Here is a 12,546-nt window from a genome sequence, read left to right on the forward strand (position 1 = left end):
TCTTCCTCTGGCCCTCTGGCAATCGCGCAAAGGCAACACGCTCATCAACGCGTCGCCTCCCGCACGCTCGTCGTCGACGCAACCCCCCCCCCCTCCTCCTCTTTCTCTCGCTGTGACTGACAACGCTGACGGAATGATGTACACGTTAGCGCCGCCCTCGTCGCGCTCACCACCTCAACGATCAACATCCTCCTCCTCACCCTCCGCTCCGGCGCCGAGCTCGGCTGGGTCTGCCTCGGCGCCTGCTCCGCCGACGTCCTCGTCAACGCCCTCGCCGTCTTCTGGGTAACCTGGACCCCGTCCGCCTCCCGCCCCGACGAGAGCCGCCAGCAGGCCGTCCCGCCCTGGCGCACCGTCGCGTCCTGGAAGACCAGCGATTTCGATCTCGCCGACGCAGCAGCAGGAGGTGGAGAGGGAGGGGGAGGGGGAGGAGGGGGAGGAGGGGGAGGAGGGGGGTTCACGATCCGCTTCGCGACTTTGGACTCGTCGTCGCCCGCGCACACGCTGCACGACGCCGTCCCCGTGCGGCCCGTCCCGCTCGCGCGAACCCGCTCCTCGGCCGCGATACGGTACGCCGCGAGCGCCACGCCCTGGGAAACGCAATCCCCCACGTTAGAGCGACGAGACGAGGTAGTAGAGGAGGGTGGCCAGGGCCAGGGTCCGGGTCAGGGTCAGGGTCAGGGTAGGCGGTGGCCGCGGAGACCGTTCGCGCCCAGAGCAAACTCGCTCGGCTCGCTAAGGGGTATCGCGAACGCGCTCGGACGACGAGGGACGGAGGCGCAGCCGGGTACGGATCTACAGGTCCAGGTACGTTAACGCATATACTGGGGGGTAAAAATTTCTGGGGACGGAGATCCTGACGAACGCTCGCGTTTTGCGTAGGTCACGAGGATAGATACGAACGACGCCGGCGTCGATACGGGCGGCGGCGGCGACGGCGGAGCTCGATATACTGTCGAACCCGAAACGTTACCGGACGTCGCCGACGACGGGCCGGCGCCGACGCGATATGCGCTCCACCTCGAGGGTGGGATACATGGACCGACGGCACTTCCTCGGACGGGCGTTCCTTAGTCCATGTTACCGTATCGGACCTTTTGTATTCCCTGTTTACCCCACTTCACTGTGTGTACGACTATCGATGACCGCGAAAAAGACCTGGGTGTCAAAGATTGTCTGCGCCATCCAATCGGCCATATGTCCACGTTAACCCCCACCCCCCGCGAGGCATTCGGTGTTGAATCCACGGTTGGAAGGCGTGCCTCGCTATTCTCGAAGGCGCGCGCGTCGGTGGGGTCACGCCATTACTCCACTCCTTGAAATCGAGCTCAACTCGAATTTACGCGATTCTATTTCCTCGAGGAACCGATAATAACGCATCGTCACCAACGGGACTCGAATTCCTTCGCGTTTCGGCCGCGAACGAGAACCAGCGGCATACGTGGTATCCCTTTTTTCTCCTCCAACGAGCGAGCGAGATCTCTCGTCTACGCGCCCGTACTCGCCCTCCGGCCCCCCCGGACTGCCTGTTCTCGCAGATCTACCACCTGGTCCACCGTCCAGGTCCCGAGGTCGACGTCAACCGGGCCTTTCCATTTGGCACGTTTATGGTTGGGGGTTTCGACCGGCTGCCGGAGCTGGGTCGGCGGCGGCGGCGGTGGCGGCAAAAAAGGGGCCCCGGCGGCAGTGGCGGATGCGATTTGGCTGAAGGCGGGAGAAGCGAGGATCGGAGGTGTGTTAAGAGAGCGGCAGGCGTTGATCGCGTCGGAGGGCGCGCGGCTCCCGGTATAGACGGTGTTGATCAGCGTGCAGTGGAGCTACACAGCAGTCAGAAGTCGATCGAATCCGTCCACGTCTCGGTCCGACCCATGAGCTGGTCGAACGTCTGGGGGGAGGGAAGGTAACCTGAGAGGTCGGTGTTCGTCGTAGACCGGTCCCGCGCGGCGCAAGTTGCCTGTTAATGAGAGCCGTGATAGTGGGCACGTTCAGCTCCAGATAGAGGATGGGCTCGAAAGTTGGCAACATGGGGAACAGCAATTCACGGCTCACGCGTTCGAGGCGCGCGTGCCTTCGGGAAGCCACGCAGGGCCGGCCCAAAGGACGTCCACTCATACGTCGATCGAGGTTAAGGGCATCTGGACCTCTCGTCCTTGGACAAGTCGTCGTGGACGGGCTCAACTTGTAATGGTCTTCACAGAAGGTCTTAGTAGCGTATTGGTCATGGATTCAATGACGACAGAGGAAGGGAAAATTCGGTGCGAGCATATTTGAAGCCAGTATGCCCGTCACGCAATTCTGCGAGCAGCAGACAGGGGTTAGGATACCAGAACACGACTGCGAACGATATAACTCAACCCGATTATCATGGCACATCCGAGTCGCGTTACGTGTCTGCCCCTCCCTCGTTGCGCCGGATCCGGGCGTGCGCGCGCGCGGGTATGCCTACCTTCGTATTTGGGTGGCCAGCTGATCACTTCGATGATTAATATTGGGCTTGGTTGGTTCGAAAGGTGCATAGGCAAGGACGGCAATGGCGCGGACGAACGTAGAGGTGGCTAGCGTAACTCAGGAGACGCAGTTCAGATGGTATATGAGGTCGCGCATGGACAAAGCTTGATTGTTGTCGCCGAATCAGAGCAGCTTAAGCATTGCATCGCCTGGTGTGGAGAAAGCGAGCAGCATCGTCGTCGTCTATGACCATACATAGTACGTAGCCAAGGGCAGCTCGGCATTCACCGCGACCTACTCCGAAGCCTACTCAACCCCCAAGGTTAACGTCTTGGACGACGGTTGGCCAACGTTCCGAACCCACACACGATTCCAAAACCTACCCTAATTGCTGCGACACATTTGCGCAAGTGGTATACCCAATGATGCATAACCTCGCCGAGCCGCTCATCATGGGATGCGTCCCCTGACGAACCCAATCGCCAATCCCCGCCCCGGCGCCACCGAGTTGTGCACCCGGTGGAGCTACCCTTACACCCGCAATGCACCCGTCAGGCTCCTTATCGCCGCGCCGGAACCATGTCCATTTGGCGTTTGCGCTGTGAGCCAAAGCTATCCGCGTCAACGTTCGCTCTCTCTTTTCGCCCATCCCCTTGCTATCGCTACCACCCGTGCACTCCTGCTCCGCGAACTGCTCCTTGGTGTAGGAGCGCTCCCGTTGTGATCAAGGATGGCTGTGCGTAAGACATTTCGCAAGATCCGCAATCGCGTCGCGCATAGAGCTGGGCCCGGCAACCCTATGAACGATCCTGCGTCCCCCGCCTCTTCGTCATCAGGCATCGGTGTATCATCCGCCACGGTGGGCCTCTCCATTCCGTGACTATCGATCGGCAACGCATCTGACTGCGGTACGGTACAGAATGCCCCTGTACAACACGAAGGGCCGGCCGTGGGCACTGACATAAACGAGCAGACGAAGGACAACATCATGTCACGAGGGGATCAAAAGGTAAAGGCATACTTATAAGGCGATCTTCGAGATCGGCTGACGTATGGCATGCGCAGGATAATCGATATAGCGTAGTCGCGGGGCCCGTCGGGAAACCATCCTCGGATATGGCCACGGCACAACAAGCTATAGAAGGGGCGAAGGAGGATTTTTCGGCCATGCGTTCCATCGGACTAGCTGAAGGAGGAGCTGCCTCAGCAAAGAACTGGGGGCCGCTGTTTAGCCGTGTCAAGCTGTTCACCGAGCTCGTCGACAGTATCGCCGAGGTAAGTGTTCACGGGTCCGTGCTGCGCGGTTGCGCTCTTATACCTAGCTGGGTATCAGGTCCATCCGTACGCAAAGATAGCTTGGAGCATACTGTCCACCGTGCAGAAGGTGAGCCACCTGCATCGGGCCCGTGCTACCTCCTTTAAAGGCTGGTCTTTCTAGACCGTCATCAGCCAAGTCGAGATCGATCAGTCCGTCCGTGATCTTTTGGACACTATCGAGGCCGTATACGAGTTCATGGATCAGGCTCAGCCCGTGAGCTGCGTCATACCGGCGGCGAAACTCCTCACGGCCCTGGCTCAGCAAACTACCGAGTGCGGCTACTTCATACGTGACTACGCGAAGAACAAGAATTTCGGTACGTTGAAGTTCCACCAGGCCCGCGTCTCGCTTTGACCTCCCGGCAGTAAGGAGGACCGCGTCAAACGCCTTGAAGTCACTCGTTCATCCTGCTGAAGCCGCGCCAAAGCTGGTTAGAGATTATCAGGACAAATTTGCGGAGCTGAAGGAGCAACTCCTCGATGGGTCGACGATCAGGACGGAGATCGCCGTCCAAGAAGTGAATCTTGTCCTCCGCAGGGTATTGAATACGGTCGAGGAGACTGGTAAGGACCGTTGGCTAGTCATCTGCCGCGCTGATCGTTGGCTGCCTCTAGCTGTGGACGTCCAGATGATGCGTTTGTACGACGCCTGCGCGAGGGGCTCTCGGTTCAACAGCGAGAAGAGATGCCTCCCAGGAACCCGTCAAACGATTCTACAGAACATAGTGGACTGGATCAATGATCCGCTCGATCCACGTCGCATGTTCTTGCTCTCCGGTCCGGCAGGATCAGGCAAGTCGGCAATCGCCCACACTATAGCGGCTTTGTTTCACGAGATCCGTTGCTTGGGATCCTCGTATTGCTTTGATAGGTCCAAGGCGGAGCTCACCCGTACTTCTCCCTTCTTCCCCACCATCGCCCGTGACCTCTCCGAGTGGGATCCTGAGATGAAGCTCACGCTATCGAACGCCATCGCTCAAGATTCCGCTCTCGTCACGTCCGACGATGTAGTAGGACAGTTCCGGCGCCTGATTGTAGGCCCCATGAAACAACTCGCGATGTCGGGTCCGATCGTCATCGTGATCGATGCCCTCGACGAATGCGATTCGTCTGCACGCAGCAGCCTTCTGTCGGTTTTACAGAGTCAGAAGGAAGAGGACGTGCTCCCGTCCAATGTTCGAGTCCTCATCACTTGTCGGCCGGAACAAGACATCACGGACGCGCTTCGGCACGCGCCCCATGTTCGCATTCACTCGATGAGTGATGTTCTTGACGCCCCCACCAACGAGGAGGACATCCGATTGTACGCTCGTGATAGATTGTCCACTGTCTTCTCCGCCCCGGAAGACCTCGGGATGATATCCGCCCAGGTGGTCCGCTCAGCGGAAGGACTCTTTCAGTGGGCAGCCACCGCTTGTCGCATTTTAGTCGCAAGGAAGCCGCCGAGGTCCATCCAGCAACGGATAGCAATAGTATTTCCCCCGGCTGGCCAGCGCCCGACGAAGGGGCACCTCGACGAACTGTACCTACAAGTATTAGCATTCACATTTCCTCCCACGGATGCGGATGTGATCGAGAACTTCCGTCGGGTGATGAGCCCCCTCCTTACGGCCATCGAGCCGCTCTCGATCTCATCCTTGCAGGATATCTTATACGGACAAGATCCGGATATAATCAACGAGGTACTCGCGGGCATGGGGTCGCTTTTATCGGGCACGGACGGTTCTGCCAGAGATGCTGTTGTCCGGCCATTACACACCTCGTTTCGGGACTTTATTCTAGATCCTCAACGTAGTCAGGAGTTTGCTATCGGGCCAGGGGTAGACGAGCACCGAGACTTTGCACGGGGGACTCTGGGCTTGCTCCTCAGCAGTCGGCTGCACTTCAACATGTGCAAGCTCGAAACATCCTATCGACTCAACGCGGACATCCCTGGCTTAGGCGAGCGCGTACGCGCGAACATCCCTCCGAGTCTGGTCTATTCCGCCCGCTACTGGGCTGATCATCTCGAGAAGACGGCGTATGACCCTGACCTCCAGGAAATGACGGAACAATTGCTGAAAGAGAAGTTCCTGTTCTGGGTTGAGGTCTTGAGTCTTATAGAGTCGATGGTCACCTGCGCATCGGCACTCGGGAAGCTCAAGGAGTGGATTCCAAAGGCATGTCACTTCTATGTATGTCTACGTCTCACAGCTCACATATTGTTCTACGCCTAGGACGTCGTGGCAGGACTGGAAATGGACTCCATTATCCAGGATTTCCTCAGATTCATCCGAGCATTCGGGATGACGATCGGTGCTTCTGCTCCGCACCTTTACCTCTCAGCCGTACCATTCGCCCCTGCGAGGTCCAGGATATGTCAGCTTTATGAAGCAAGGTTCTCCCGACGAGCCGTTGTCGAGTGCGGCAGATCGGAAGAGTGGCCAGCGCTCGAATGCACCATGGAGGGTCATGACGACAGGGTCCTCTGTGCCGATTTTTTGACCAACAGAAAAGATGTTGTCTCCGTATCGTGGTGCAGCGGGGGGTGCACTATACACGTCTGGAATGCTGAGACTGGACAGCCGACTCGACGACCTGTGCATTGTGATGCAGGTGATAGTGAGGTAGTCTGTGCCGCGTTATCCTCAGGGAAAGACCTCGCAGTTGTGGGGCTCGAAGGCGGCACAATCCTTGTTTATGAGGTCACCACAGGACAGACCATACGCACGTTCAAAGGGCATACAGACTACGTTTCATCGGTTGCTTTCTCTCCCGATGGCAAGCGTGTCGTATCGGGTTCAGACGACGAGACAGTGTGCATTTGGGATGTGCAGTCTGAGCAACTTGTCCATCCACCGCTTCAGGGACACACCAATCATGTCACCTCCGTGGCTTTCTCGCCTGACTCCCATTGGGTGGCCTCAGGTTCGTTGGACGGGACAATCTGCTTATGGAATACTACAACCGGGCAGCTTGTGTGCGAGCCATTGCGCGGCCATTCAAATGCGGTGTTCTCTGTCATGTTCTCGCACGATGGCGAGTGCATCGTTTCCGGCTCGTATGACGAGACCGTTCGCTTGTGGGATACCACGTCAGGCCAGTCTCTTGGTTCCCCTTTTGAGGGACCTTCCCGCTGCGTCATATGTGTGGCAATATCTCCCGACAAGAGGTTCATTGCATCGGGTTCTTCGGTCGGGGTCATTCATCTCTGGGATGCGACAGAACGTACTCTGTGTGCAACTTTCCGTGGTCACGTCGAAAAGTTGACATCATTAGCCTTCTCAAAAGACGGCCAACACATCGTTTCTGGATCTGTGGACCGGACTGTAAGGGTGTGGGATGTGTCAGGTCGACGCACTGATATGGGTATCGCTGGAAGTCACCCTGAGTGGCTTGGCGAGATGGCTGTTTCACTAGATGGAAAGTCTATCGTCACCTGGTGTAACGAGGATATCACTGTGTGGGATGTTTCCACGGGGACTGCTGCTGTTCAAGGCCGGCGATGGCGGGGGCACGAAAGACAGATATTCTACATGGGGTTCTTCCCCGATGGATGTCGTGTCTTATCGTGCTCGTACGACGATACTGTTCGGATGTGGGAAGTCTCCACCGGACAACTGATCCACCAATTCCGAGTTCCAAACGAGGAAGACATGAGTGTTATTGGCTGGTGCTGCGCAGTCATATCTCCTGATGGGCGGTTCGTCGCAATGGCAAGATCAGAACAAATACGAATATGGGACATCTCCACCGGGACACTGGTGCATACTCTCCAAGGTCATACTGGCGAAACCTGCGCCCTAGCTTTCTCTCCAGACGGGCAGCACATGGCATCGGGCGCGGTTGACGGCACTTTACGTCTGTGGGACTTTGCAACAGGCCAACCCGCTGGTGCACCACTGGAGGGACACGCCCGTTCAGTAAACATTGCCTTCGCGCCCGATGGCGCTTACCTCGTGTCCGGTGACTCCGACGGCGTCATTCGGATCTGGGACACCGCCACGGGACAGACCATCTGCGATCCTTGGCGCGGCCATGACAGTTGGATACGCTCTGTCGTTTTCGCGCCCAATGGTCGATGCGTGGTCTCGGGCGGATTCAATTGTGCAGTTCGCGTTTGGGACGCGTTCACTGGAAGGCCGTTCCGCGAGCCGTTTCTGGGACACACAGACTCCGTCAGTCATGTGGCCTTTTCGTCGGAGGGAAAATGCATCATATCATGCTCTCGCGACCATACCATCCGCTTCTGGGATGCCTCTACGAAGTGCCCTGAGTCTGACGAGGGACCGGAAGGTGCGTACTTTACATGGCACTTGATCTCACTAACGGTCCCATCTGGTAGATGATCACGCTGTCCTACGACGACCGCATCCTGTCTCATTCTCGCCAAACAGAAGTCACGCTCTCGCCGACATCCAGCTCATAGTACCTGACGCTGAGGAGATGTCATGGTTCCAGGTTGACGATTCATTCACGCTGCAGGGCGACGGCTGGCTTATGGGATCTGATAAACGGCGCCTACTCTGGATTCCGATTCAGAACCGCAAGCTGCTGTGGAGGTCGCAGAACAGGCGGCTCGTGATATCTCCAGAGGAGGTCACCACGCTTAATCTGAGCAACTTTGCTCATGGCGAGAAGTGGGCCGAATGCTTCAAGCAGGAAGCAGCATGAGCTTGCGCACGATTAGCTCAAAATGGCTCGGTGGGAGGGCAGTGTAACAGGAGTCACTGGTCTTGGCACGTTACGTTCTGGACCACGCCGCCTCTGAGGCTACCTTCAAGCCTACGTCCCCGTCAATCCCAGTCAATCAACGAGAACGAGCCGAAGATCGTAGTTGTTGACATATCCACGAAGCAATCGGTGCGAGACTTGCAATCCGGACATTTTATCGCGGAAGACTACGTTGCGCCCTCCATTCTGACGTCTTCCCTCGCATGTAAACAGCATATCTCGTGTGAGGCATAGTCACAAGACGCGTGGTCTGCCATCGTCTTTCCTTGGGCCGTGACGTGATTCCATGTTGTCGCGCCGAGTATACGTAGGGAATTTTTCAAGTCTTAGGATCGGTACATGTCATCAGTACAAATCTAGTACAAAAGAGAAGTTTGTTCACGCTGCAACGTCAGAAGCCACGAAAAGGCAAGCATCCTGTCGATATGCTCACTTTTTGTTATGTACACGGAATCGTATGTCCTGTCGGGTACATCATTCACCCTGTTGACCGCGTCGTAAGTTCCGAGCCACGTTCAGTTGCGATATTCATCCTTGACTCCCGAAGGCGCGCGTCGGTCGAGGTTATTAAGCACGTTCGCACTCCAACCATACGGTGTCCAAAATTGATTTACATTCAGGCGCGATGTATATTCCTGACGAACCTTATCGTAACAGACACCCGGAGCAAATATATCCGGTGTCAACACGGGAGCGAAATCCTGCCCACGCACACGTACTCGCCCTCCGGCCCCTGACTCCCCATCTCGCAGATCTGCACCTCGTCCACGGTCCAGGTGCCGAGGTCGACTTCGACCGGGCCCTTCTGTTTCGTCCGTTCCTGGTTTGAGGTTCGAACGACTGCCGGAGCTGTGTCAGTGGCGGCGGCGGAAACGGGTCCTGCGGCAGTGGCGGGGGCGATTTGGCCGAAGGCGGGAGAAGCGAGGACGGAAGGGTAGGAGAACGGCAGGCGCTGCCCGCGCGAAGGGCGCGGCTTGCGGTAGACCGTGTTGATCAGCGTGCAGTGGAGCTAGCGGTCAGAAATCAATTGAGTCGTCGGTCAAACGTCTCGGTCGAACCATGAGCCGCACGACTGCGGCCGGACGTCTGGATTCGGGGAAGGAGGGAAAGTCACCTTGAGAGGCCGGTGTTCGTCGACGACCAGTCCCGCGCGACGAAACTCGCTATTGATGAGGCCTGTGATAGGTGGCACGATAAGCTTCAGGCAGAGGATGTAACCACGGGGAATGGCAGCTCACGGCTCACGCGTTCGAGGCGCGCGTACTCCTCGTCCAGCGTGCCTTCGGCAGGCCGCGCAGGTCCGGCCCAAAGGACGTGTGCTCGCTCGGGATTACCCCGCTCGGGTTTCATGATGTCCATCGAGGTTAAGGGCACCTGCACCAGAAATAGTATCGGTGACCTTGAGACGCAGGAGGAAGATAGGGCGAATACTGACGCGGAGAGGGCTTCCGTGGAGCTCGCGCAGGATCTGGGGCCGAAGGACTCGCAGGAACGCGCAGGCGTCGTACAGCGTCTTTTGCGGGGGCGTGTCTGAGGACGTGCCGGTGCCGGTGCCGGTGCCGGCGAGGCTCATCACGCCCAGTGTGAGGTGCAGGCGGCGCGGGTTGACGAGCACCGACTCGTGTAGACCTGCGATAGGCGGGTCGGTCGCCATCAGCGCGGCGTGGAACGCGTTGATTCGCGTTCGAAGCGCGGGATGGTGTCCCTGCGGCGAGTCAAAACGCAGACGTGTCAATTCGGTGACGACACGTTCGCCAAAGCAGAAAAGAAACAGAGGAGTTCGAGAAACGGGGAAGGCGCAAGGAGACATCGCTGGGTGCATCTCAACGCACAATCGGGAGAGCGAGAACTGCACGGGGTCGTTGTGAGCCATCATCACTAGCAGATGGGATACTAGAGGCGCGGCTCACAGTGCGTCAAACGAGGCTTGGGTGCCGGCCTCATCTGGCTCGGTGTAGCGAGGATTGGTGCTCCTGCTTGATTCTGCGATACCGAGGATTCGTTTTCACCGCGTTGACCTCGACCGCGCCCTCGTCCACGGCCTCGGCCCCGTCCCCGTCCCCGTCCCCGTCCCCGTCCTCGACCACGAACGTCCGATACCACGAGTGAGTCCGGTTGCGTTGCCTGCGGAAGGCTCATCGGCTGCACCGAAGAAGTTGGGCGTGCAGCAAGCCTAAAGGCCTAACCAGTTATCGACACTACGAGCTGGCTTGAAGGAGGCAACGGATGTTGCTGCGTATACGAACTCAGGATGACGTAGCGCGCACGGTCGCGCTCGTCGGACATTGCCGAGCAATCGACACATTCTTGGGTCCTTACTCGACACGAACTCGTTACAAACAGTGCTATCGCAGCCCCACCGAAGGGAACGCTGGAGGACCTTACGAAAGAGATCGTGTCTCCTCCAGTCTCGTTGGGAATTACCGAGACCGTTTGCTGACGGACGACGCTTGTTAACTGTCCTCTGGATTGCTTCAGCCTACTTTCCGCAATAGCTTTGGGCGCGAACTAAGATTTCTCATCTCTGATACCCCCACTCCATATATAACCATCACTGTACTACACGCTTGCCTTCCATCTGATACGATCCACCCGGCGGTCTCGTAGTCGACAGGTTACGCTGCAGGAAGAGCGGGTATACTGAGGATAGACGAGGCGGAGATGCGCGCGGTATACTTACAGCTGATCAAGGCCGAGGATTCCAGGGAGAATACGAAGTGCTTGCGGCAAGCGGGAGCGATGTTACCATTTCTGGGCCAAGACCTGTGCTTGCTCGCTGCGACCGGCAGAGCCTCGAATGGTGTTGATGGAAACACGTAAAGGGGTCTTATAAAGGAGAAAACTCGATGAAAAGCATATGTCCTCCGCACCCCCTTTGCTATGGCTGGCTCCAAGTATTCGACGAGGTTACGGGCAGTGAGCATGTTCTGCGAGACCCTGCTACACGGTACATCTAGCGCGCTCATCACTCATCGCTGGTATTGACTCGTCATCGTAGGTATTTATGTTGCATTGTTGGTCTTGACGGTCAACATTCTGTGCGCAACAAATTCTCTACCCGGAATTCTATGCTTACCTCGTCTTGAAGAATCAAGAGGAAGACGCGAGCAAGCAGAGTCATGATCATCATCGCCATTGTGATGTATGGATTCGCTGCAGGCCATCTCGCCATCACGCTCTTTCAACTCCTGGAGGCGATTACACTGGCTCAACGTGTCGAAGACCCCTGGCTACCTGCGAATACGGCTCAAACATTCATCGAAGGAGTCAATGCGAGTACCAATTATGCTTTGCTCGTTCTGCTGTTGACAGCCTGACACAGTATGTCCTCGGAGATTTCGTAGTCATCTGGCGAGTATGGGCGGTGTGGGGACGCGACTGGCGTGCGTGCGTTGCGCCGTCCGTGCTGCTCTTCGGCTCACTGGGTGAGACCGAGATCGTTTATACACGCGACGCTTGACCAATCTAGAAAACTTGGGATATTCAGTTGTCGTTTTAGGAGGCGCACATCAACAGTCGATAACGCCCGCTGGGGGGTTCACGGTGAATCCCGAGGTTGGGGAATGGGCAACGGCTTTCGCCGTGCTTACTCTCGCCACGAATACGTGTTGTACTATCCTAATCGGGATACGAGCATGGTACTCCGCTCGTACTGGTCATCAGCTCTGCATCTGATTTCCAACCAGGTCACTGTCGCGGATATCTGGAGCAGTGCCATTGAAGACACGCGCAATGAGCTCTCGGATTCTTCTTCTATTGGTGGAGACTGGTGCTCTCTACAGCGCGACGTGGGTGAGAAGCCGACCTGGAACGTATTGTTACCTCCCTGCTCATCTCTTCTGGATTCACTAGATTGTAGTCCTCTCCCTATTTGGGTCCGGATCGCTGGCGTACGAAGTCCTGACCAGCTGCTTACCTCAACTGGCCGTGAGCACTTTTCCGCATTGCGCTCTACATATCACCAACCAAAGCGACTCACCTACAGGCCATTTACCCTACTCTGCTCCTATTTGTGGTCCATCGCGTATACAGCGATCCCTGCTCCGGTCCAGTGGATTCAGCAACCCT

The 12,546-nt window shown here is 57.1% G+C and overlaps 3 protein-coding genes across 3 annotated transcripts in view; 2 read left to right on the top strand and 1 right to left on the bottom strand.

Annotated features, from left to right (window-relative positions):
- The window catches only part of PUNSTDRAFT_140986 (uncharacterized protein), a 2,783-nt gene extending 1,631 nt beyond the window's left edge, over window positions 1-1,152 (top strand). The window contains exons 7-8 of the mRNA XM_007379660.1: window positions 150-807; window positions 883-1,152. Of these exons, the coding sequence (XP_007379722.1) occupies window positions 150-807; window positions 883-1,074 (850 nt within the window). The 3' untranslated portion in view covers window positions 1,075-1,152. The remainder of the gene's footprint in view (window positions 1-149; window positions 808-882) is intronic.
- A 2,026-nt stretch (window positions 1,153-3,178) lies between these two features.
- Window positions 3,179-8,418, top strand: PUNSTDRAFT_130425 (WD40 repeat-like protein; the record flags this gene model as incomplete). The annotated part of the gene is made up of 10 exons (XM_007379661.1): window positions 3,179-3,307; window positions 3,368-3,457; window positions 3,514-3,723; window positions 3,782-3,832; window positions 3,887-4,082; window positions 4,132-4,329; window positions 4,381-5,939; window positions 5,982-6,123; window positions 6,397-8,040; window positions 8,090-8,418. The coding sequence occupies 10 exons, from the start codon at window positions 3,179-3,181 to the stop codon at window positions 8,416-8,418; spliced, it is 4,548 nt and encodes a 1,515-aa protein (XP_007379723.1).
- A 742-nt stretch (window positions 8,419-9,160) lies between these two features.
- On the bottom strand, window positions 9,161-10,288 carry PUNSTDRAFT_130426 (uncharacterized protein; the record flags this gene model as incomplete). The annotated part of the gene is made up of 4 exons (XM_007379662.1): window positions 9,161-9,487; window positions 9,524-9,654; window positions 9,717-9,852; window positions 9,914-10,288. The coding sequence occupies 4 exons, from the start codon at window positions 10,286-10,288 to the stop codon at window positions 9,161-9,163; spliced, it is 969 nt and encodes a 322-aa protein (XP_007379724.1).
- Window positions 10,289-12,546: the final 2,258 nt, after the last annotated feature.

Source organism: Punctularia strigosozonata (assembly GCF_000264995.1).
Source record: "Punctularia strigosozonata HHB-11173 SS5 unplaced genomic scaffold PUNSTscaffold_2, whole genome shotgun sequence".
Taxonomy (NCBI): domain Eukaryota; kingdom Fungi; phylum Basidiomycota; class Agaricomycetes; order Corticiales; family Punctulariaceae; genus Punctularia; species Punctularia strigosozonata.